General features: G+C 38.0%; 1 protein-coding gene across 6 annotated transcripts in view; it reads left to right on the forward strand.

Annotated features, from left to right (window-relative positions):
* MALT1 (MALT1 paracaspase) overlaps window positions 1-25,901 on the forward strand; it is a 41,209-nt gene that overhangs the window by 10,588 nt on the left and 4,720 nt on the right. The window contains exons 5-15 of one of the 6 annotated variants that reach the window (XM_030004609.2): window positions 3,165-3,343; window positions 5,739-5,835; window positions 6,568-6,600; window positions 8,371-8,397; window positions 9,548-9,583; window positions 11,473-11,676; window positions 17,303-17,480; window positions 18,845-18,919; window positions 19,996-20,123; window positions 23,755-23,904; window positions 25,353-25,510. In XM_030004609.2, the coding sequence (XP_029860469.1) occupies window positions 3,165-3,343; window positions 5,739-5,835; window positions 6,568-6,600; window positions 8,371-8,397; window positions 9,548-9,583; window positions 11,473-11,676; window positions 17,303-17,480; window positions 18,845-18,919; window positions 19,996-20,123; window positions 23,755-23,904; window positions 25,353-25,510 (1,265 nt within the window). The remainder of the gene's footprint in view (window positions 1-3,164; window positions 3,344-5,738; window positions 5,836-6,567; window positions 6,601-8,370; window positions 8,398-9,547; window positions 9,584-11,472; window positions 11,677-17,302; window positions 17,481-18,844; window positions 18,920-19,995; window positions 20,124-23,754; window positions 23,905-25,352; window positions 25,511-25,901) is intronic. The other 5 variants (XM_030004610.2, XM_030004611.2, XM_030004612.2 and 2 more) reach the window with 5 other exon arrangements.

The raw sequence follows: 25,901 nt of genomic DNA on the forward strand, positions 1-25,901 counted from the left end.
GCATCTTCATGGATTTTATAAATGATCAGCTAACAGTCAAATGTGTCTTACCTGCGTAAGAAAAGCCATAGTAATTCAACTGTACTAATGTAAGTCCATATGAATTTATGGCACTGGCTTCAAGATACCTCTGCTTCAGTGATGGGTTAATCTCCATCTGCTGCATACATGATGAAAGTATGGAAGTGGCAGAAGCGTGAGAAGAATGGAATAATAGCAGAAAGCAAGTAAGATTAAATAGCTGTCTTCTCAGCAGTATCCAGCTAGTACTGGAATTTGTTACTAGAACATAAAGAAAATCTTGGAAATGTATTTCTTGGATCTAGTATATTAATACTACGCATTTATTTCCAGTTTCCTGAGGTTGCTGGAGTGGCGTCTTTTTGTTTTCTGGTGTGTGTAGGTTTTTTCATTTTGGTTTTGTTTGGGTTTTTGTTTGGGTTTTTTTGGTTTTTTGGTTTTTTTTGTTTTTTTGGTTTTTTTTACAGAATAGTCAGTTGCATTAAATAGGCATTGACTCATGCACTAAGTCTACCACTTATAAACTTTCTAATTAAATAGCTTGGATTTGCTTGCTATTGGCCCAAAGATGAGTGAGATAGAAATCAACTGCACTGCCTTCAGACTGTGAAGAGTACTTATTTTGTCTTATGTCACAAGTCAAAGGTGTTTTCCACTTGCATCCCACATATAAAAATTATTCATGTCAGGAAAAGAGATAGAGAACCGACCTTCCAGTAAAAGATCAAAAGCTATTGCAATGTCATTTGAGATGACCGTTTTACATCTTGATCTCGAACATACTCTTGGTCGCTTATCTAAGCAATTATTTCTTTTGCTTTTCCTTTGCTCCTATTTCAGGTTCTATTCAGTTAGAAACCTGCAGTTTTAGATCTTGCTGATTGCACCAGGAAGCCAAGATTAATCACCTTGTAATGACTACTTTTAAGAAAAAATTGAGAAAAACAGCAGTATATTGTTTCACACTTGTGGCAAAAGTTTTGGTGACTAAAGGGCAGCAGGTATCCACAGCCTAGTGCCTTGCTTTATGTTCCATGACTCTTGGCCAACCAGGAACCATAATGGAAGTGAATTTTAGCATGTTTAGATCTTGGTGATGGGTAGAAGGATGAGGGGCAGGATGGATTGCTCTTTCCTGTAACTTTCCCTCTTAGGGTCCTTACAAAGAAACCCAAAAGGGCTATGTTGTGCTTGCACTGAATAAATGCTCTCCATCTTCTGTAACATTTGGCCTGGGGTTACTGGTGTTTTAGTTGAACTATGTGACACTGACAGTACCGTTTCTGCAGATGTTGACTAGGTATGAAATCTTCTATTTCAGCTGCTGACTGTCTTTTTTTCCTTTTCCTTCCCTTGGTTGCTTTCTTTTTTCAGGTACTTTTTTCCTCCTCGCTTTTCACTCCTTTCTGTTTGATGAGAGCTCGACCATTCTCCATTCTGTAAAAGCTGTCTTTCACAGCTGTCTTGTGAACTTGTGATGAGTGAGGCAGCCAGACACAACTCTGAAAGATACTGGTACAGGCTAATTAGTGTATTTTGTGAGTGGTACAACAGGCTATACCAACAAGGGCATGTAAATGAGATGGCAGGTAAGGGGTCCCACTGGAGACAGAAACCATATTATCTTTCAATCTTATGTTCTCTTTCACTATCTGTAACTTCTGTGGTCCTTGTCTTAAAAGCTAATCCTGTCTGATTTGACTACAACAGCAGTTCCTTTCCTTCTTATATCTTGCTTCTGTCTTCCTGCCCTAAAGGGAATTCAGTTCTTTACATTTTGTTGAAAGATCCTGATATCAAACTGGGACATTGAGAGGGAGGGAGGGGGAGAGAAGGTTCTGTAAACAGCTGAGTGAAAGGGAGTAAAGTTTATTTTGACACATAAAAATCTTTTCTATGATAAAACTTACAGAAAACAAAGCTTTTTGTAAGAAAAAATAAAAAACAACAAACCAACACCATTATAGAAGTTGATAGAGAACACAGTAAGCCAGGGTCTCTGTATTTGAAATGGCATACAGCAGTGGTCATAGAACAGAATATTTGCTCAGGCATCTGTCAGTCTTTTTACAAGTATCAAGTCTGCATTAGGAAATACAGCTTTCTTTTAAAAATGCTAGTCAACATTGATCATAAATATGAAACACCTGTTTGTAAAATCTCTGAAGTACAAGTTTATAATGTGCCAAGAAGCTCAGACACTAGTAGAACAGATATATATATATATATATATCATTGTCTCCCTTTATTTTACTATGCAAAAGAAAATGTCATCACCCCCTAATTGTCAGTCATGAATAGCTCTGATGACAAAACACGTGTCTACATACGTAGCCTAAAAGTAAAGATGAGTGACTTTGCAGCTGAGATAAAAGATCACTGGTGTGACCTTTACAAGTAGGTCTGGGCTTGCTGTAGTATGTGTCAGTTAATCGAACTGGTCAGTACACAGAGATCAGAAACCTTTTCAGTGCAGGACTCTGGTATGTGTAGTGGATGTTTTAAAAATTAATTTCAACATTTGTTTCAATAAATTTTATCATATATAGAAACTTACATCAGCTGTACAAGTATTTAATGCATTTAGGGTTTGCTGAAAAGGTCTTTGCCAAAGACATTTCTATATGGGGACATGTCAGCAGCTGGTGTTTGTTAAGCATTTTTAGCTTTGTGCTTTTTTGGTATATTTACCATAAGGTTTGATGCTCAGTTTAGAATGAGAAGAATAGGGATATGCTAAAACTAACTGATTTTAAGTTTTAAATTCTTATTCCTGTGTACACACTTGCACGCAAGTTGGATCCTCAGTCTGTCCTTCAGTAGCGACTCTTCTTTGTACTTGCTCCTTTCTCTGCAGCCTTTATAATCCTACAGGCAGGAATAAATAATGCAAAGAGTCGTTTGGGTTTTTTTATTTCTGAGGTATATTTAATGTGCATTCCTTTTTACTTTTCAACTGAAGAACTGGAAAGCCATTGTTACTCATTTTTTAGCATACTCTTAAAGGACAGGTAACTTCATTGCTATTAAAAGTCTGTTATAGTTACACGAAGATGCAGCCATATGTCGTCAATTCTTATTATCTATATGCAGTTAGATTGTCTCATCCTTTCTTTTCTTTTTTATTCCTTTTGTTTTTTAAGGGAGCTTAATGGGTTTGCCTGAAAACAAGTTGCACATTTGTATTCAGCCTCAGCCACAAAATCTGACAGTGGGGGATGCTTTGGTACTAGAATGTGGAGCTGTTGGAAACCCCATTCCTCATTACCAGTGGTTCAGAAATGGATATCCCTTGGCAAATGGGAGCAAAAATGTCTACATGGTAAGTTACTGCAAAGTGGCAGCCTTGGGGGACTGATGTGTTTCACTTATCACATAAAGCTTCCTTGAAGAAAATAACTTCTTCATAGCCTTGATAACCTCTTATGGAAGCACTCACTAGAAGTTGTTGTCCTCTTCTGTTACTCACTTGCCCATACTGTTCTGAGACTCTGGGGTACGTAATTTTGATCCTGAACATGTTTCAGGTGGTGGGATGTAAGGCTATAGCGTATTTTGGATTGGTGTGATGTATTGACTTAACAAAGATTAAATATCAGTAAAAGTGAAAGCTTCTTTTTCCATCTTGCGCTGCAAAGCACTCTGATTTGTACGAGCTGTTGCATTCAGTGCTTAATACATCTCAAGCCTGTGAGGTGGATTTGTATTCTTCAATTCTTGAAAGCATTTCTAGAACATTGTCACGTTAAAGAGTGAAGAGGTTTGGCAGAAAATAAACCCCCTTGCATTCCAGCTTATCCTCAGATATCAGAGGGGTTGGCGGCTAGGCTTAGATTCTGAGTGATGCCCAATGCAGCACTGTAAGTCCTGTCATGTTCAATATATTGAACTGCCACAATTACGGATGCACTAATAGCACACTGTACTTTCCATTTAGTTGCGCTCAACAAGCTAGAATGGCCAGACTTAAGGAGTTTGGTTGCATTCAACGAACTATCACGGATAGATTAATGAACAGTACAGTTTATTAAAGCAACAGGAGTACAGGTTCTTGTGGATTGCCAGTGATAAATACGCTGTCTGCAAAGCATGTGCAAATAATAATACAGTCGACTACAAGCACACTAAATTATGGAAAAACTCTATAGAGATTTCCGAGTTTCCCGGGGAAGCACTTGGTATAACTGAGGGTTCGAATCTTACCCAGTAGGTGTCCCTATGGGGGGAAAGAGAGGTTCAGCCTGTCGACTGATCCCAGAAGTCAGCGATGTCCTCCTGACTTGTCTATGATGGTATCTTCCCTAGCATTCTTCTTCTCTTAAGCCCTTTTATACTATTTTCTTACTTTTAGGTGGAGCTTGAGTGACTCTAGTCATTCATACCTTTATTATGATTGGTGTAAAATCTCCTCGCTTTACTTTTAAAGGTACACGCTAGAGAAAATTCAGAGTGCATGCTCAGTGAGGGGTGGTTGCACCTTGGAGGCAGGTAGCTTTTGGGGTGGAGGTGTGTTTTGGTATTATAATGAGATTATAATGAACAAAGTTCACCCAGAGGACATGATTTTTTGTGTCAGTACTCCAGAACGGGGCACTTATGATATAAATCAGAAGTAGGGCAGCAGGTTGACAGAACCCCCATTATTCTACCTCCTTGCTTCAGTGGATTCAATGCAGGGACCTGCCGTTCTTGTTCCTATCGTTGCAGCTCCCTGTCCCTGCGATGATATCACAGAGGCTGGCTGCGGTGTCTCCACTCCACTCCACCCTCCATGTTGCTTCTCTTAGGGTCAGCATGCCAAGCTCCCTTGGTGTTGCTAACATCTAAGGTTGCAGGTTATGTTCCTTAGGGAATTATTATGGAACAGATTCCTTGCATATCCACTGCATTCCACCTTGGAGGTTTACCTCCCGTTAAGGGGGGGAGGGGGGAGGAACATGTCAATAAGTCACCTCCAGCAATCATTCCACAAACATACGTGCTGTCCAGCTTACTGAAGAATGAGGGTATCAGTAGCTTTTGGATTTGGTTAGTGTCGTGGTTTAACCCCAGCCAGCAACTAAGCACCACGCCGCCGCTCACTCACCCCCCCCCCACCCAGTGGGATGGGGGAGAAAATCGGGAAAAAGAAGCAAAACCCACGGGTTGAGATAAGAACAGTTTAATAGAACAGAAAAGAAGAAACTAATAATGATAATGATAACACTAATAAAATGACAACAGCAATAATGAAAGGATTGGAATGTACAAATGATGCGTAGTGTAATTGCTCACCACCTGCTGACCGGCACCCAGCAAGTCCCCGAGCGGCGATTCCCCGCCCCCACTTCCCCCAGTTCCTATACTGGATGGGACGTCCCATGGTATGGAATACCCTGTTGGCCAGTTTGGGTCAGGTGCCCTGGCTGTGTCCTGTGCCAACTTGTTGTGCCCCTCCAGCTTTCTCGCTGGCTGGGCATGAGAAGCTGAAAAATCCTTGACATTAGTCTAAACACTACTAGCAACAACTGAAAACATCAGTGTTATCAACATTCTTCACATAGTGAACTCAAAACATAGCACCCTACCAGCTACTAGGAAGACAGTTAACTCTATCCCGGCTGAAACTAGGACAGTTTGCTTTTTGTTTTTATTCTTTCTTGCATGTGGGCTTAAATGAAACTGATACAGCTACTCTTCTGGGGTCTGGTGGAATGACTGTGATGATGCTTGCATAGGTAACTTATGTGGATGTGGAGCATCAAGGGACATATTGGTGTCACGTATTCAATGACCAGGAAGATCAAGACAGCAAGAAGATAGAAGTTGTTATAGGTAAGGAGTTTTTCTGTTTGATATAGATCAGCTGATTTATCAATTTCTTCCCTGTCATTAGAATTTATTTTTGAAGCTTTCAGTATAAAGTCAAGCGCATGCCTTCTGTATTTTTAGTGTATCCATTTGTTAAAATAGCTGTGCTTGCTTGCAACAAATGGATTTTTAGAGCTTTATAAGCTAGAAAGTGCTTTGGGTTTTTATGGGAACCAGCATAGAAGTGCTACCACTCCTTGGCATTGCTAGCATGTACACGGCTTGTCAGCAGATTGCAAGCTCATTTCTTTATGTTTTTTGACAACTAAGAACCAGTTTAACCCTTGTTGTTGATATGAACTGTGTTACACTGAGCCCTTCAGCAATCAGGACAGGTGAGATTATTCATAGCAAGCAGAATAAATTAATGTAACATGGTTTAGTGTGTGTGCATGTGTTTGCAGTAAACTAAAGAGAAGATCTGTTTGTATAGCTTCCAGATCTATCTGGGAATACTATTGCATAATTCATGTGGAAAGTTCTTTCCTATCCTAAGAAATATTCTAGTTTAATACTTCTGAGTTCTAGTAATAATTACTATATAGTGTTGTGGTCAATGCTGATTTATACTGCTATAAAATGAGCCAGATTGCAGAGAAGCTTGGAAGTGACCTTTGTCTTCCACTTTGTGTGTTAACTCTCATCACTAAGAGCAATTGTCTTCCAATTTTCTCCCCTGCCCCCTTAAAACACAAGGAAGGAAAGCTATGGCAGTGGAGTGTGCAGAAGGTAAAGTAAATCTTTAGCTGTGAATCATTTTTTAAAAATTAATGACGGGGATGACAGACTGTTGAGTGTGTTGCTGAAAAGCATGTGTGGGTTAACAGCTTCAGTCTATTTTAAAATGCTGATGTGTGATGCAATGTTCCTTTCGCATGTGCTTCTCTCTTCTTTGCCTTGATACTGTGATCCAGAGCACATGGGAGAAAAAGCAAGCTACTCTCTTCTTCTGTAGTATTCAAAGTTGTTTGATTTTTGCACTATTTTTGTGTCTTGTTGTGCTTAGAGTTTCTAGTGAAATGTAAAGATCTTGAGATTTCTTTGGCTGGGCTCGGGAGGCAACATACTTGCAAGAAAAGCTGAAGATGTTTAGGAACCTGGGTGACCTTACAGAGCTGGATAAAGCTAGTTCCACTGTCAGCTCTGTGTCTGCAAGCGGTGTTTCCAGCAACCTTATTAGGATGATTTCTGTTCCCCTTTGCATTGCTGCAATGGGGAGGAAGAAGCGTATGGTGACCTTTAATGTTGATGCCATCCCTTGATTACTAAGCATCTCAAAGTCTGTAATATTTACATCGTAGGGGGTCACATATAAAGATGTAAGGCTGCTTACAGCAGCCACCACCCCTGCCAGCTTACCTACCAACAATGAAAAAAACAAATGCACTTGTGAAGTACAATAAATGGCTCTCTACCCTGCTTTTTCACAGAATCGTAAAATTTTCCTGGAATTAAACCACTCTGCAGCATTTCTTGTTCAAAGTTTAACCAGAGCTGATGTTCCCCTTTAGCCCTTTTGTTAAAGGTTTAACACTGTGAGGGGATTGTGTACTGTCACTCACTGGAACATACAAGTGACAGACATTTTGGCGTCAGCCACTTCCATGGCATAGCTTCTGAGGCCAATCGTCAGTTTGAGCCTTCACATCTTTTCTGACTTGGGGGTGTCTGTGTTACGTGACAGAGTGCTATGCAGAAGCCTCCTAGTTACTTGTAAGTCAACTATGCTTTGAAGCAGAAGGTAACCACTGTATTGTCTGTGGGGGTCTACACCCAAACTACAGTTTGCTTGGATGCAACATCATTCTGCTGTGAAGCTACATTAACATGTACAGTAGTACTAATCACCTCAGGTCACTGCAGTCTCCCATGCGGATATATGAGCCTGCTTTTGTGGCTTAAGAGGTCTGCCTAGCGCTCCACTGCATGGAGCAGGCCTGCTCCAAGAGGCCTCTTGTGCTTCAGATAAACTATTTTTCTTTTCCATGGTTTCCAGTGTTCTCAGAATAAATAGGTGAAACCTGTGGTAGCTTAGAATGTTTGAAAATTGTATCTGAAGTCTTTCTGAATACACATGGCTTTACAAAGTAATACTTCTTGCTCAGGATATTGCTTTTTCAGCAGTCCTTCAAACATCTATTTTTCAAATGGGTGATTCTAATACCTTGTTCCTTATTCATTTAAGCTGCTTGCATGCCTGTGGGATTGAGACATAGTATGTGTTTCTCCCTTTGTTTTGAGATCTACTATATTATAATGCTGTGTCTAGCATAGCTTAGTATATTGATGTAGGATTTTCTCTTCTCTGTGTGTGGAATAAACATATGAAAGGTTAGCTTTACAGAAATGCAAAGCCAGAAGTATTTTAGAAAGGTAGTTTGTTTTCTAATATTCGGCTTCTATTAATAATGGCATGACACTTAATTATATTTTTATTACTAAAAATGTATTTTTTGCTTCTTGTTTAAACTATGATTTTATTGATGTATTTCTTCACAGAAGATCTAAGTGATCTTCAAAAACCAGGTAAGTGATAAGTTTTGAAAAACTTTAATTTCGCATCTTCATTTTACATTAAAAATCACTGAAGCCTAGCTGGGTTACAATATATAGCTTACATTATTTAGATGTGTTTATAACTGGGGATTTAGTAGGGGCAGATATCGTGTTAAGAGCAGCACAGCTTTCTGGTTCCAATAAATTAACTTGAAGAATATAATGCATCATAGGGTTGTTATTATCTTTGTAAAATCACACAAAGCTGGTCTTTTATACTGCATGTATACTTATACAAATACAGAAGGAATTATCTTTTGCATTCTTGTTTGTGGCTTCTTTGGATTCTAAGTTTTAGTATGTTGATGCTTTTCCAGATGATTAAGGTGAAAAAGATGTAAGGTGTCTGGCTATCACCAATGATATGGTGAAATGGTATATTTCTTACATTCATGTTCAAGTGAGCTAATGTGATTTGAAGCCAGTTTGATGTTTATTGTAGAAATGTAGATCTGGAGTAGTGCTCCATAAGGGATTATCCCTGATACAGTGTTCCCAAAATCTCAAATCGCAAAGGACATATAATTTCCTGGGTTAGACATCAAAGATATGTTTACTTTTGCCAACACTTAGTTTTAGTCACTGAAGTGGTACTGTCGTGATATGTCACATGTTATTCAAAGTGCACCACTTTGGCATATCACTTACCTGTTCCTCTCGGCACAGCATTGGCTCTACCATCCCTCTGTGAATTACAAAATAAAAGAATTTTCACGTACAGATGGTCATCCCTGCTAAGCATCCCCCATCTTTCATATCTCCATTTCATTTGGAGAGGATAAACTGTTGTTACTGAAAATGCTGATGTGCAGTTTGTAAGATTCAAAATTATACTGTAAGTATCTATTATTTCTTAATTTATAGAACTAGCTATTTATATCCTATTAGGCTATGTTTGCTGGAAGAGGGTGAGGGAAATCAGGTAAACAACAACAGCAAAACAACACCCCAAAACCCCATCAAAACAACAAAAAAAAGAGCACTTTTTTATCTTAAACTAGTAACGTATTAGGCAAAGTAGTACCAATAGCCTATAGCTGTATGGAACATGCAGTTCATTTTCTGACATGGCCAACTATGACTAATTACTGATGATCTGCTCTTTTCATCTTATTTCAAGCAGACCTACAGGAACAATCAAATGACAGACCTGTTGGTAAGTAGGTTTGTAGCTGTAATGAACATATATATTTCCTATCTAGGAAATAGATTTTGCTGCTTCTGAATATTGCTGCTTCTGCCACTGCTAGTGAAATAACTGTAGTGCATGTAAATAGCTGCAGGGAGGGAGACTTCTGTGTATTTTTATAGTCCTTTATAGTGCTTGCATGCCCTTTCAGTAGTAAGCTGTGGTGAGGGCACCAGTATTTTTAGTGACCCGGTGGAGCGTCTACAACTTCTCATCTGTTTCAGTTTACTGTTTCAAATTCCTCTGGCCATGACTTTAGCCAGTGTGTTACTCCATTACTTCGAATACTTCGACAGTTGGAGATAGTGCTATTAGGATGGTGTGATAAAAAGGAATGGTAGTCTGTCTGCTAAGGGTATGCTGTCCCTGCAAGCTCAGCTCTTCCTATGCACAGTGGGTGGATGCTTTGATCCTGAGCTGAAGCTTATAAAGATAGATGGATAGCATATGTGTGTTATGAAGAACAGTTGCTGGGTTTTTTTAATCACATTCTTAAATTTGCATGGTAGACTTGACTGTGGTCATGCATGTTGTCTTGTTGATGCTAAACCAGGTGGAAAGCCTGCTGGCCTCTGTCAAAATTTTACCACTCTTTCAGGTTCATCAGTGTGAGAGGGAGTGTATCTGCTCCCCAGTCCTGGTTCATATTTTCTAAATTAATTAGAAAGCTTGTACTTTTAAAAGTGTTTTTCAATGACAGTATGCCACTGTCACTCAGTTGGTGCTGTTTAAAATAGTTCACACTGTTCAAGACCCTGGAGGTTTTCCAGCTGCAAAAATGTTGAAAACATCTTGTTTGAAGGAGGTGAAATGTTAGACATTGAGGCTCCAGACAGAGATTCTCTTCTGGATCTAGCTGTGTGGGGTTACTGACTCTGAAGCAGGTTTGGGGCATTCATGTGATCTCATTTGCCACCAGAGCTGTGGGACAAGACATCATCTCATTTGCCACCAGAGCTGTGGGACAATAATTCCTGTTGGAGAGGAGAAGTAACAAACCAGGGAGGAAATGCCTTGATTTGAATAAGTGCCTTTCTGTAACTTAACTGTGCAAATTTCTGATAAAAATCAGGCTAGTGGTCTCTAAAGCATTTCTGTTAATGTGACTTTTTTTACCCTTTCATTGCTGCTTTGTTTACTTATGACAGAATTACTTCAGACTTTATTAAAATCAAAACGAACATGTCTCAAAGTATGAGAATATCGGTAGACTTCCCTCCGCATTTTGTAAATTTATCATATCTCTGTATAATTGTTTTTAACCAGAGCAACAGTAAAAAAGAAACCTTAACAAACAGAAAAAAGACTTTTACTGCTGACCTGTAAAAGTTTCCACCTAAATGTACCGTGTTTTAGAGAGACGGGACGTGGGAGATGGAGATTTGAAAGTGGTCTTTTGTGTGTGGTGTTTTTTTGTTTGCTTTTTGATAAGCATAAAAAATTTTGAGGTTTCGGGGAAAGTATACTGGCTGTAGCTTTGGCAACCTGCCATAAGACTTTTCATGTTTATTAACTTTCTTCTTACATGGGGGAATTCAGTAATTGTCTATGCTTTCAGAGAAATGAAAGAAATGGGAGATAGCCTAAGTGACTCATTTCTTGACAGATTATCCAGTCTGAGATGCATCACAGTTCAGATATGTTGACTGTCAAACCATGCTGAAATGTTTTTTTGGATGAGAAGAGGGTTGAGCTGTATTATTGATGTAGGATGACCTTTAAAATCACATAAAATATTATGCCTGAAGTGAGATTGTATACTATTTTCGCTTTGGAAGAAATTAAATTTAAAGGTATTGAACCCATGGAATATATAAATGTGATGATGTCTTTTTTTTTTTCCTTTTTCTTTGCAGCAACAGACAAGGTAGCTCTGTTAATAGGAAATATGAGCTACTGGAATCACCCCCAACTCAAGGCTCCGATGGTTGATGTCTATGAATTGACCAATTTGCTAAGACAGCTGGATTTCAAAGTTGTTTCTTTGCTGGATCTTACTGAGTCCGAGATGCGAAATGCAGTGGATGAATTTTTACTTCTCCTGGACAAAGGAGTATATGGTAAGAACATGTGATATCCCTTCTGAAGTAGGTCAGTTTTGTGATGTATCAAGTACACAGACGTCTGGTATTTACCTCTGCCAGCTCACTACATGTGATAGCAAAACAAACTTCATGGTAAATAGCATGTATGCAGAATGGGAAGAGTAAGTTAAGAACACCCACCAGCATATCCTTTGACTTTGGTTAAAATGTTACTGTTTCTTTATTCTTAGAACAGATAAAATATTTGAACTTTTTTCTTTTACCACACCTAAAACTGCAGTGCACTTTTTTGTTTGATAGTACTCATGTGTTTGCTAAAAGCTGCTGGATCTGTGTAGCATATTTGACAACATGCTGTGCAGAAGATGCACATTTGTACTAAGTCATTAGTACTAGTTTGTAGTAGTCTTTTAAGGAAGAGCAAGAATAGCCTGTTGTGTCACCTGTATTAGTGTATTACGGAAACAAGCTAGTAGCAGCGTAGTTGAAAACTGTGTATACAAGACTACATGTAGTCTTGGACAGCAGTCCTTGCTGCCTTTAGGAGACCTCTTACATACCTTCTTCGTAAACTTCTGTTGTCCTCCTCCCTTCCCTGTGCCTGCAAGTTAATGATTTGTTTAGGGCTGGCCAATCCCTTGGCATGCTTAGACTGCTAGGTTGCATTTCTGTTGGGGAGGTGGGGAACAGCCCTAAGTACAGCATGGAATACTTTCTCAGCTTGCTGGTGGGACCCTTCCATTCATCGTGTCTTTTCTACTGGATGTCTGCAGAATGCTCTTTCCTTCTGGATTTCCATCCTTCTGGTGCTCTTTGGGAAGGGCTGCTCTGCTCTCTTAGTCCTCGCTCGCCAGCTCTGTAAAGAACAGAGGAAGAAGTGTGCTTTTCTTTGCCTTGACAGTGAGCTGTGCTCTGATACCAGGTGTGTTGGGGTGGAGGCGGGGAGAGTGGGATATCTTTTTTACCCTCTTCTTTTTTGCCAAGTTTTCAGGTTAATTAGAAATCCTTATTTTGAATTGCTGGTTCCTTTCAGTTATTCTGATACTGATCTGGCAAGCACAGAGTTTTTCATAATGTCCTTGACAGGGAGTGAGAGTTGTGCAAACCTGCATTTCTACTTCAAAAAGCAAATTGGAAGGAAGTTTGTTTATGTAAAATGAAAATGTAGTTCTCAAGTTATGTGTATGCACTTTAAGGAAGTAAAATAAAACGGAGAAGAATTCACATTATCCTTTGCAGAATATACCTTGCATAAGGAAAGGCATTAACTGAGAAATTGGTGAGCTATGAACCTCAGGTTCTGACTTTCTGCAGGTGTCAGTGATAAAGGATTTTTCACTGAATTGAATACTAAGATTCCTGTTTGGGCAGAACTTAGGTACAACTATTGTTTCACAGCTCTGTGGAAGGTCTGAATATAGAGTATAAAATTTATTCTTTCTGTGTGTCTTTGCACATTAGATGGAAGGCTTAATAGTGGTTATGCTGCTTAAGCAGGCAGCAGCCCTCTTTTTTTTTTTCCTTAAACTCTTCAGACTTAAAAATAACACCCCACAAAAATGGAAGGCTCTCACCTCTAAATTGCAGCATCGCTCTAATGATTTTACTGCAGAATCTCATCAGTATTGGTTTAAGATATAGGAGGACAAATTAAGCATAGTATGCATACCAAAAGATGTGTGTTTAACACATTTCTCTTTTTTTTCTCTATGTTTTTGTTATTTGAGTCACACATCCATTTATAAGATACTTGTAATAGAATATTAGTAATAATTTTAAGCTCTCCTCCATATACTGCACAGGAGGTGCCTTCTGCTGGGATAATGACTAACCAGTCGGGTCTGGTATGCATTGGTACTACTGATATGCATTGATTCTTAGATAATTACTCATATGTTGGGATTCCTTGTCTTGCATAAACTTGATTTTGAGGGACAAAACACAAGACAGAACTGGTGGCTGTGCTAGCTGGGGGAGGGCATGGTGGAATTGATCCACAGAGCAAAGACCTTCATGTTCTGTGTGGAAAAGGTCTAGAGTGACCTGGCTTGGAGCGTAAGAAAAGTTCTTCTGTGGGCTTTGAGGAGTTTGCTGCTGACTGCCACTATTTTTGTCATTTTTCTAAAAGCTAAGGTTGGATAAACAATTTCAGAAATTATTTAGAACAGAGAGCAAAAAGTTCTGCCAGTTGTCCTATTTAAATTACAGAATTCCTATAGTAATACCCACCTGAGAAAACATTATTTGATTCTTTTTTGGAACACAAGGTCAGATTATTTCTTAGTATGGCTTTTTAAATGGTGTGTTACCTGATGCTCTGTCTGTGCAGAACTGGCTGATGTGACATTTGGGCATTTATGTCAGAGCCAAAACTTGCATGACATGAAGACTAATTATGGCAGTAAAGTTTAGTAGTCTTTCTGATAGCAGTTTTCTTTTTTTGTTCCCTGGGAAATAGATGTGCTTATACATTTGAGTGAGCTTTTAGATTCTTGCACCTTCTCAATTTTTTCCTATAATTTTTGGCATGAATTTAGAACATAAAGTACTAAAATGGTTTAATGAGTTTCTCACCAGCACAGTATGAAAGCTCTTATAAGGCATGTTTTTGCACTTGCATTTTCCCAGCAAGTTGATATTTCTGAAAGGTAAGTAGAGCATTCTTTCAGTAGTGTTTGGCAATAACTACTTCAATTTAAAAGGTCACTTTGTTCTTTCTGGATAGTCGCTATTAATGGCTTAAAGCATATAAAAGATTCTGTCAGTGCACAAATAGATAATGATTTATTGCATTTTTAGCGGGCATAGCTCCAAATAGAAGAGGCATAGTGGCTACTTCTGTTTAGTCCTTGTTACACGTATTCATGATGCCTAATAAAACCTTGTGTAATACTTTCTTACTGCCAGGAAAGTGGCATTTCAGATACTGTTCCTTAAGAGCAGGGGTGGTAAACAAAGTGATGATGATTTGTCTTCTCTGTCTTATTTTATATTGTTCTAAATGTAGGGTGCAATTAATATTGTATTCCACAAAGGGTAAAAGCATAAACCCATATGTTTTAAGGCTAAAAATAGTTAGGCTGCTTTCTTTCTTAAAGAGAAGAGAGAGAGAAGGCAAGAGAGAGGCAGATATCACTTAAATGCTGACGTCTATGAGGAACTTGAGCCTACTTAAAATTGTGTCAAAGTGTCTAATGAGGCCCTCCAAACATCTTTAGTCTGCTTACTCTGGGTATGCAAAGATTTATTTCTGATCTTGAGCTCACCATATTAACTGTTGCAGGTACTCATCAAATAAGCATAGCACAGTCATCTGCAAGGATATAAAAGAAATGTAGTTGTTATTTCTGATATATTTCTATTCATTGAGGAAATAACTCTGATGTAAAGTGTGATTTATTAGAGACTTGTTTCCTTCAGTCAGTCCAATTACTTATCTAACATACACTCGGATATATATAATCTCAAATATAACACTGATTTAGGTCCAGAACCAAACTCTGTGGAAATCACATTTAAGAGTTTCCTTTTAAGTTAGGATCTGACATGGAGTCATGCACGTGGTGCTTAACTTCATTTTTAGCTCTCTTTAAACTGCCCTGTCTCAGGTAACCATTGGAATCTTATAAATAGCCCAATAGTATCCTTATTTTTTTAGGTTTTTAATCATATACTTTAAATTCTGTGCCCTTTAGAAACCTAAATTTTAACTGAATAAAGCTGTTGCCATTTTCCAAGATTCTGGCAGATGAATAACCATTAGGCTCTTTGTTTAAGTGAAACATTGCATCCTGGAGTTTACCTTGTATGCACTTGCTGGCTGCTTATCTTGTCTATGCATGTTTCCCATAAAAATAAATTGAGCACTGTTGATTGAATGGCGCAGTTTGCAAGGTCTTGGCATAGTTGTTAATGACTTGAGAGCTTACAAGTAAAAGAGAACCGAAGGCTTAATTTGAAGGGCTATAGTTATATCTTGGTATTCCTTTACAAAAAGTGCAGGGCTGTGTGAGAGAAGTATTTTCATTTGTTGTAGCTATCTGTAATGAAAAGGTAAAAACATCTAGCATACCTGCCTACACAAGCTGATTTAAATGTAAATAATTTTAGTATGTCGGGGTAAAGCTTATTTTGTTTTTTCTGAATATTCAAGTTTTGTAGTGACATAAATTTCACAGCTATTTTTAGTAAGAATAATGACGTAAGAAGACCGTATCTCCAGTTAGCATAAATTGTCCTGTCTCTGTTGACTTTTATTCAGTTGCAGCACTATATACTAATTGAAGATCTGACCCATAGACTGCTTTGTGTAGATAAATAAAAGTTCTGTTTAGAAGATGGAACTTGCCATAGATAATCAAAACCAGCACTGGGAACAGACAATAGGAAAATTCCATTTAATCATACAAGTTTCTGGTAATTTCATTGTAAGGCAGTAGAGGTTATTAGTGCTAAGATAATCTAATCTTACTGCAAATTGATATGACATTTTTATTCATATAAGTAAAATCTAAACCCTCTGTTGCAGTTCCCTTTTTCAGGGTTAAGAAGAGCTTTTTTTAATTGCATGATATGTTTTCTTTATACAAAACTATCGCATGTTTTATTGAAGATTTTAAATCTTAAAATATTGTAGACTGTTGTGTATCGACACATGAGGGAGGTGAATGTAGGATAATCTTTTGTGTCTAGGTAAGCATGCAAAGGATTTGTTTGCTTAGTAGACTCATAGGAGTCATGAGTCTGTACCTGTAAAGAGATGTAGATGCAGTCAGCTAAAAATGAGTTGTTGGTAGTTTGGTAATGGGAATGTGCTTTGGAGTCCTACCAAACATGATCATGAAATAATTTCTTTTTTTTTTCCTAAATGTAAAAATATTTCTTATCCCTCCCTATAAAAAAGACAAAAACATGCAGAAACTGACTCTATGGAGAAAGCAGCAAAATTAAAAACTTGCAAAATGCTGTCATAGTGCAAGCACGGTTTTTCTCTGATTTTTTTTCTAGTTGAAGTACTTTTAAGAATTACTAATGATTAATGGTAAGTAAAAAAAAAAATAAAATTAAAGAATAATTTTAAAGATGACAGCATCTCTCATTAAAAAAAAAAAATCCGTCCAAACTGTTCAGCATTTTTTTTTTCTATCTATAAAATCTGCACTGACTCACTGCTACTCAAAGCTTTTGCTTTGTCTAATTGCACAGGTGAAGATGATGTTTTACAGTTGGCACCTTTCCTTGTTCATATCTGTGACTTATATATCATATATAACTGATTATTTCTGTTAGAGGTCATAACCCTACTTAAAGCATTTTAAAGAGTATTTAGCTTTGTGTGTCTGATGCAAGTATCTAATTGATTCTATTGCATGAGTGAATTTTTTTTTTAATTTGTTGTGTCTGTGTATTGTGAAGTTGATGTTAATGTGGTTCCCTCCCACCGCCTCCCCTTCCTTCCTGTATTAACAAAGGCATATTGATATTAAAAAAACCTGCTTGGAGTAGCTTGAATGATCTTAATCTCCCACAGACATATAGTGTGGACATAGTGCATGAAGTTTTTGACTATGCTAAAATTTATAGAAATGTTCCAATGTACTCTTGAACTGTGTTTTCAGTCACGTATATTTTGAACTCTCAGGTTTGTTATACTATGCTGGCCACGGCTACGAGAACTACGGAAACAGTTTCATGGTTCCGGTTGATGCTCCAAATCCCTACCGATCTGCAAACTGTCTGTGTGTGCAGAACATCCTCAAACTAATGCAGGAAAAAGAGACAGGACTTAATGTATTCCTACTGGATATGTGTCGGAAAAGGTATAATTTCATAATTCGTGAATAGTGAGAACTGACATTAGATGTTTGAGGGACGTTTTTGCTTCACGATAAGAGGGAGAGGGTATAATGACTTTAGTTTTGGGAACCAACTGTAAAGTTCAGTTTATTCACTGCAGCAACAGATTAAAACTGAGCCTATTCTCAAAATGAACAAATAAAACTGAACAGCCCCTTCGAGAGGATAGCAAGGTATCTTGAGAGAAGGCTGGACTTCACACTGAGGAGAAATCTTTAGTCTAGGCTGAGAATTCACTGTACTTGAAGGTTCATGGTTCTGAGAATTCACAGCCTGCACCTGAATGCTTTTAAAGTCAATAGGATTCATTCATAGACTTAATTTGCCTTTGGCCTTGGATGGAAATGTGAAGCTGGTGATTAGACTTTCTGTTTCCATGGGTAGATACTTGCTTCTTGATTTGAATGACATTTATTTCTTCTTTTTTTGTTGTTGTTTAAAAGTTATAAAGCATCAGTCTTATTAGGTAAAAGTGAAATTAGGCATCTTGAAAAAGAAAAATGACCCTTTCCCCTTGCATCATTAACCATCTTCATCATTACAGGGGGAAGGAGAATCCATATGATCAGAGGCATGTTAATTTGATAGAAGGGCTCAAGTGAAGTGCTTATTTTAGAACTCTTCAGAGGCCTGGATTTTGTGGACTGCTTTTATGCTGGGGATGTTGTATCTTTATTTAGAGCTTAAAAATCAACTGGTTTATCAGATTTTTCTAAACAAAGTACTATTTTCATTCCATGTTAAGAGACTACTATGCTTGATGAAACTTGCACTTGAAATCAGCTCTTGAGTCAGCACTTCTGAAAACTGGTCTCTAAGGAATGTTTTGTAATAGAAAATTGCTAGTGCTTTAGTGTTTGTAGAGACTCTCAACTTCACTGCTAATGAAATGCCAGTGATCCAATTCAGCTTCACAATCTGCTGTACAAACGGAAAATACAGCTATGTAAGCCTCATGTTAACTATGCAGACACCATGTTTTGAAAATAAATAAATAAATTAATATAGTTTTTGTTATAACCTAAAATGGCTAGTTATCAGAAATAATTTTTTAAGATATTGTAGCCAGACTTTACATTGGTTAATATAGTATGCCCTCATCTGGGTAATGCATATCTGACTGTGTCTTTAGATTGTCTTCATGAAGAGCGTTGATGATGCTGATTTTTATCTTTTAGCAGTCAGGATTCATTACAGAATTGTAGGAGAGAAAAAAATTACCCTTTCTAAACTATGCTGTTTTAGTATGTTGAACAACTGTAGAGTTTGTTACTATTATTAGTTCTCAAATTATTATTTTATTTTTTTGTGTTTCCATTTATTGCAGAAATGAATATGATGACACAATTCTTATCTTAGATGCTCTGAAGGTTACAGCCAACATTGTTTTTGGATATGCAACGTAAGGAAGTTTTTCTCCTGCTATGCCACAGAGGTTTTGAAGCCAGAAATGACCACTGAGATTGTATAGCTAATCTTTTACAGAAAAATACTAACTGTGATGTTAAAGGACCAGTAACTTATATCCATATCTGTGTTCTCATACTGTCTTTTTTACTTTGTTCTTTGAATCATTCCACAGTCTAACTGGCTGTGGAAACGCATACATAATGATTCCCAGTATTTAACTTTCCCATTCAGATATAGGGTAACACCAGTGAGAGAACTGCATTCAGCAAACCAGAAACTGCTGCACAGTGTTCCTGATCTTTATCCCATGGTTACTTGCAGGAGCGCTCTACTCATCTAAGTATTATTTATTAGAGATAAAAAAAATGCAGAAAAGAAAAAAGCAAATTTTACCCTCAGACCCATAATGTTCTGTTTCTTTGTGCTGATGGGATAGGGGGAGTTATGTTCTGTGTACTTAGTAATGGTACTTACTGCAGTGTGAGCTTGTACAGAAGGCCAAGTACTGTGGTACGAACTATAATATATGTGCTGTACCCTCTTTGGTCACGTCTCCTCTGTTAATGCAAGTTAAATTTCTAGAAAAAAATGTGTTAAAAATATAAATCAATAAATTATTGAAGGAGTAGCATATAGACTGGCCCCCATGTTTCCTGTTCTAGGTGTAAAGAATAAAGTTACAATTGCAATTGAAACTATTTGAAGAGGTTGCTTAAGCAGAAAGCTAAATAACACCTCTCTATCAGTTTTCAAGTCAAGTGCAAAACCTGTTGAATAGAAGTAGTCAAGAGCTTTAATGAAGTCTTCCATGAGAAATTTAAGCTCCTCATATAAACAGTTTGATATCAGCTCTGGACTGTGGCCTGATTGAAAGTGAAATCTTCCCAGGATGAGTTGCTTGCAAATGAACATGAAGAGCAGGTTGGCCATAGACACAACCTGGTTTTCAAATTGTAGGGTTTCTTTCCCCCATTCCCAACATAACTTTACTCCTTTTGTCTTCAAGTTGATCTTAATCATGCAGATGTTTTAGTGTTTTTTCCTTTTCTAATATTGGTGATCTCATAGGTGCCAAGGAGCAGAAGCTTTTGAAATTCAGCAGTCGGGGTTGGCCAATGGAATCTTCATGAAGTTCTTGAAGGACCGTTTGTTGGAAGACAAGAAGATTACTGTACTGCTTGATGAGGTTGCAGAAGGTGAACTCCAGCTTGCTGCACTAACAGTCTTCTCAACCTGCATTACTAAAAACTTCTTTGCCTAAATGTCGTTCTTTTCATGGTGAATGTGTTACACTACTTTAAGCTCTTTCTTGCTGTGTTTTGTTAAAATAGCAACTTTTATCAAGAAGCAGGTGCTACTGGGCAGTGCATTAACAAGGATCATGATATTATAAAGGGACGTGAGCTTCTTTAATAGTGATCCTTACTTGTTCTGAGTGTCTTTCTGCATGGAGCTTTGAATTGTCCATCCACAAAAATTACTCTTCTGTCTTGTGGTGTCAGCTGCTAGTGGTAGTCCAGTCATTTCCACGTTCATTTAAACAATTAACTGAGTCCTAACTGCCTCAAAGAGTCCTATAGTGATGATAATTGATTTGCTCTCTATCAAAGGATGTAGGTGCACTATAAAGGGCAATCCACTGTTTTAATATGCCTGGTTCAGTAATTATCTTTTATAATCGATGGGAGAAGTGCTAAAGTGAAAGCTGTTGAGGGAAAATGTATTGTTTCTGTGCAAACATTTGCTCAAAACATAGAAGAATAGATATAGCCATTAGCTGTCTGTATAAGATTCTGTTATTTGTAGGTAATGTATGTAATCAACCAAGTTCTGCTGTGGTTTCCAGTGTTCTTGGTGCAACTGCAGGTCTCAGAATTTTGGCCAGTCTGTCTTTTGACAGGGATCCAAAAAGCAGAAAAAAATCCAAGAGAATCCTAAATGCACAGTAAAGTTCTGCTGTCAAACCGACAGAGCTTCTGTCAGTGCTCTACTGAGGAAAGGGAAGAGATCATTGGTTGACTAGCTGAAATAAGCATGGAATTTATGTCAAACTGATGGTACTAGGAATCCAGCATACCCCCAGGGTGTAAATTGAAATGCGATGGTTCTTGATTACCGCTTGCTTGTTTGGTATATATTCTCATATATATTCTCTGTCTTTTTGCTTATAGTTGGTGTGCTGCTTGACTAGATCCCATAAAACAAACTTACCATTCTGTATTTTCAGTCTTATCTGTTAAACTTTCCATGAAGTTTCTGTGAAAAGTTAAATAAAATTTCAGATCTCAGAATTATCCTGAAGAAATAGGATTTGCAGATGGTAAAACTAAAATGATTATTCTAAAATCTAGGGCAGAAGTAGATTCCCCCCTGCCCCGCACGGGGCGATGTTGTTCTTTTGCCAGGGGCAGTCAGACAAGAGTGCTTTTTGCATTAAGATTTGTACTTCTTATTTGCTTACAGTACTACTCAATTTTGCCATTACCTAAATATAAAGGAAGAATTTGATAACTTGCTCTCCTCTCATTTGCAGTGGTAGAAACCAGAGCTAGCTATAGCTGTGTTTAGGCCCTAATTCCTGAAACTCTTTGTTTCGAAGCAGGCCCCAATATCTTCCCTTTCTGTCATCTTTCTTGCCTTCTGGGACATTCTGACTGTTACTGTTTTATGAAAAGAGAACCCTGTAATCCACTCATCCTAGCATCAATACTATGTCTGTAGTATACATATATACTACGTCTTTAGTTTTTATCCCTCATTTTCCCATTGTCAGCCTGTTTAAAGCAGGAGTAGTAGTAGAACAGACACCCACTTGCATTCTGCAATGGTCATAGACCAATCAGTCTTTCAATTTGCGTAAGAAGTTTACAAATTTTATAATGAACAAATATCCAAAAATATTCTCACCCTCTCCCTCCTCTCATCCTTTTTGTCATTGCTTTTGGGTGTTCTTAAGTGGGTTAGTATTCTCTAAGATTTCTCTCTCCTCTTCCCCCCATCTTCATGGCTTCCCCATAAGAACATGTCACAATTCCGCCGGCACCCATTTTCCTTGCGCTTCCCCAAATGTCTGGTAAAATACGACTGACTCTTACTGCTTCGTCTGTACTGCCAGGTAATGTCACATGCTGTAGATGTTCTGACGTGTGACCTATTACTTATCTCATTCTTGAACTTGGAGTGGAGAGAAAGATTGATTTGTCAGGTAACGTGACAACCATTGTTGTCAGTAGTACCAGACTGGGTGCTAATGAGTACATTGGTGCACTGATGACACTTGAAAATGTTCCAAAGGAGTGTTCATGTTAAAAGTATTCCATGTAAATAGCCTTCATTGTTTCTTTTTTTTTAATGAACTCATAAATGGAAATTTTCTAGGATTTTTTTAATTCCCTTTGCACGCTATAGGTTTTGACCTTCTACATGCAGCAAAACTATCTGAAAATGTCACTTTTAAATGTAATTGAACAAATATAGGGAGACCCTAATAAATTGGAGTAAGTTTGAATCACAAACTGGTTAAAGTTGGAAAGGACCTGCGGAGATTGTCAAGTCCAACCCTGCTGCTCAAAGCAGACTAAACTAGAGCTGGTTGCTCAGGACCTTGTTCATGTGGGTTTTGAATGTCTTGAAGGATGGAGACTCCACAATCTCCCTGCACAGCCTGTCCCAGTGTTTGATCACCCTTAGAGTAAGAAGTTGTTTCTTATGGTTAAGTGGAATTTTCTCTATATCAGTTTGCATCTCCTTCCTCTTGTAGTGTCACTGGTCTTGACTGAGAAGAGTCTGGCTCTGTCTATTTTACTTTCCCTCATCAAGTATTTATACATATTGATGAGAAGTCCCCTGAGCCATGTTCTCTCCAGTCTAAACAGTCTCACCTCTCTCAGCACCTCATCATAAGAAAGATGCTCCAGGCCCCTCATCTCTGTGACCCTTCATTGCATTCTCTCCAGTATGTACATGTCATTTTTGTACTGGTGAGCCCAGCAGTGGACACAGACTCCAGATGTGGCCTCACCAGTGCTGACAAGAGAGGAAGGATCACCTCCCTTGTCCTGCTGGCAACACTATTCCTGTTGGATGCCTTTACTACAAGAATGCATAGCTGGCTCATGGTCAGCTGGGTGTCCACCAGGTCCCAAGGTCCTTCTCTGCAGAGCTGCTTTCCAGTGAGTCGGTCCCCTTTCTGTACTGCTGCATGGGGTTATTCCTGCCCAGCTGCAGGACTCAGTATTTCCCATTGTTGAACTTCATGAGATTCCTCTCTGCCCAATTCTACAGCCTGTCCAGGTCCCTCTGAATGGCAGCACAATCCTCTGGTGTATCAGCTACTTCTCTCAGTTTTTAATCATCTGCAGACTTGCTGAGGTTACACTCTGTTCTGTCATCCAGGTCATTAGTGATGATGTTAAATAAACAGTATTGGCCCCTTTATCAACCCCTAAAATACTCCACTTACCTCCAATTCTTTAGAAGTCCCCTCCAATGGTATTATTCATGTTCTTGAAATTAGTCACTTTAATTAGGACCTTACTGAATCAGAGCTGTGATATTTCTTGAACTGGTCTTGAGAAAAAATGTGAGAGCATGTTGACTAGGAGACATGCAAAACCCTCAGGATTCTCTGCAGGCATCTGGCATGCTGTTTTAGCCTTAAGTGAATGAATAGCTGAGCAATGAATACTTCTAAAACTGCAAGTTTTTATGGATGTGCTGACACTGGCATAACCATAGCAACCCACAACATTGCAGTGATGTACTTAATTTAGTTAGAAATTCAGCAGTATTGATTTTGAAGGAAAACTATGTGCATCTTATTTTTAGATATGGGCAAGTGTCACCTTACCAAAGGCAAGCAAGCTTTGGAAATCCGCAGCAGTTTGTCTGAGAAAAGGGCATTAACTGATCCCATTCAACAAACCGTATCTTCTGCAGAGTCTCTGGCACGGAACCTGCAGTGGGCCAAAGCTCATGGTATAGTACAGTCTACTTTTAGATGATCCTACTGGCATGATGGGAAAAATAAGATGATGTACTTCCTTAATAGTCTCTAGTCTGTGGGTTGTGATATTAAATGGAAATGGAAGAAATTCAAGTTCATATCTGAATTTTCATTAGTATGTTCAGATCTTGGAAATTTTTGTGTTGGGGTTTACCTCTACATGAGATTGTAATGAACAGGTGGAATTCATCCTGAGTAAGTAAGTATATATAAGACCACTCAAACACTGTAGGGGAGACTTACATGTTGTCTGCCTCCTGGGATAATCTCCTAGTAGTCTGTTTGTGTTTAACAATGACACTTTTAAGATGTCGTTAATCTCATGCTAAAGTCATCACCTAAAATAGCCAGGTGAACTGTATGGTAAAAGTGCATGATGAAAAGGAGTTTTCAATGTATACAACTAAGAAAACTAGAATAAGGGTGAGATCAGTTCAGGCTTTCTAGACTTCTTTTGAGAAGGGCAGTGGGGTTTAAGACCTTTTTACCTTTTCACCTAAATGTGTTGGAGTACATTTTAAAATTTCTGTGACAGATTGGGCAGTAGGTCAAGGGTGGCATTTTTAAGACAACTAGTCATGTAGGCAGACTCTTTCACAGATGTAGATTTTTATTTGTGGAATCAAGCCCTTAATTCTTGTTTGTTAAATGATTGAAATGCAAAACAAAAACTATAAAGACATAACATTATCTTAGTTTATTTGTTTTAAGCCATGCATTGAAGAGAATGTGTTTGGAATTTGGGACGAGAATAACCTTTATATTTGTATAAAGGTATGTCGATGATAATGTTAAATAATCCACTTTCAGTGGGAGTAGAAAAATCAGTACAAAGCATACAGACACAGAATGATGTTATTTACCCTTGAGCACTTTCAGATACATTCCTATGGATTGAGAAAGAACCACAATATAAAGAAGAAAAATGCTGCGGGCTAGGCTTTCTGAATGTGTGCATAGGCTGCAAAAGGAAAAAAATGTACCTGAAACTTGTTTTCTGTGAAATTTAAAGGTTCTTATAATGCTACAGCTGTGTTACATATATTGGATATAGACCATATTAACCTCACCGGTTTGATTATAGATATGTAAACAATTTATTGGGTCAGCAAGCTATATCCTATTTTCAGTAAATGTTGCCTTGCTAGTTGCACAGAGATTGGAAAGAAACCTGCGAAGCAGAAGTGGAGTCAGCTCTCTCTGGCAGTGTCTGCCAGTTACCGTGTGATACTAGCAAATAATGTTGCTGCCTAGTTAGCTTCTAACCTGGTTTGCTTCAGCGTAAATATGTGATAGGTAGAGGGAGGGCAGAAGAAGAGGTCTATACCTTTAAAACTTTTGAATTTAAAACAAAATTTTAAAAAGAAAATATATATGCTAAGTTTTATTTAGAATGTAATGATGTGTTATTTATTTGCAGAGCTTCCAGAAAGTAGGTATCTTGAATTCAAATGTGGTGTTCAGATTCAGTTGGGGTTCGCAGCCGAGTTTTCCAATGTCATGATAATCTACACACGAATAGTAAAGAAGCCACCTGAAATAGTAGTTTGCAGAGCCTACGTTACAGACTTCGCACTTGTAAGTGCTTCTTATTGGTGTCTTGGTGATCTCCCTCCACTGAAGCTGAAAATTGTCTGGTCTATCCACATTGAACTGCATCTTTTGTGATAAAAAGGGTCTAAACTGTTGACATGAGGTGCTTACGTGTGTGTCTGTACACACATTTACTTCTTTTTTTTTTTTTTTTAAATGCATATTTTTAATATATATAAAAATACATTGAAATTAACCTGGGGTCATCTTTTTCAAAGTTTCCTTTGTTTTTCATTGTCTAATATCAAGTATTTGTTATATTTAATTAAAGAAGTTAAATGTCGATAGCTCCTATGTGAGCTGAGGACACATCTACCTTGCAGGACAAGGTTGCTTAGGCTTTAGTTTTACGGTTCTTTTACACCTGGGTGATCCT

The sequence above is a fragment of the Aquila chrysaetos genome, chromosome Z (genome assembly GCF_900496995.4).
Source record: "Aquila chrysaetos chrysaetos chromosome Z, bAquChr1.4, whole genome shotgun sequence".
Classification (NCBI taxonomy): domain Eukaryota; kingdom Metazoa; phylum Chordata; class Aves; order Accipitriformes; family Accipitridae; genus Aquila; species Aquila chrysaetos.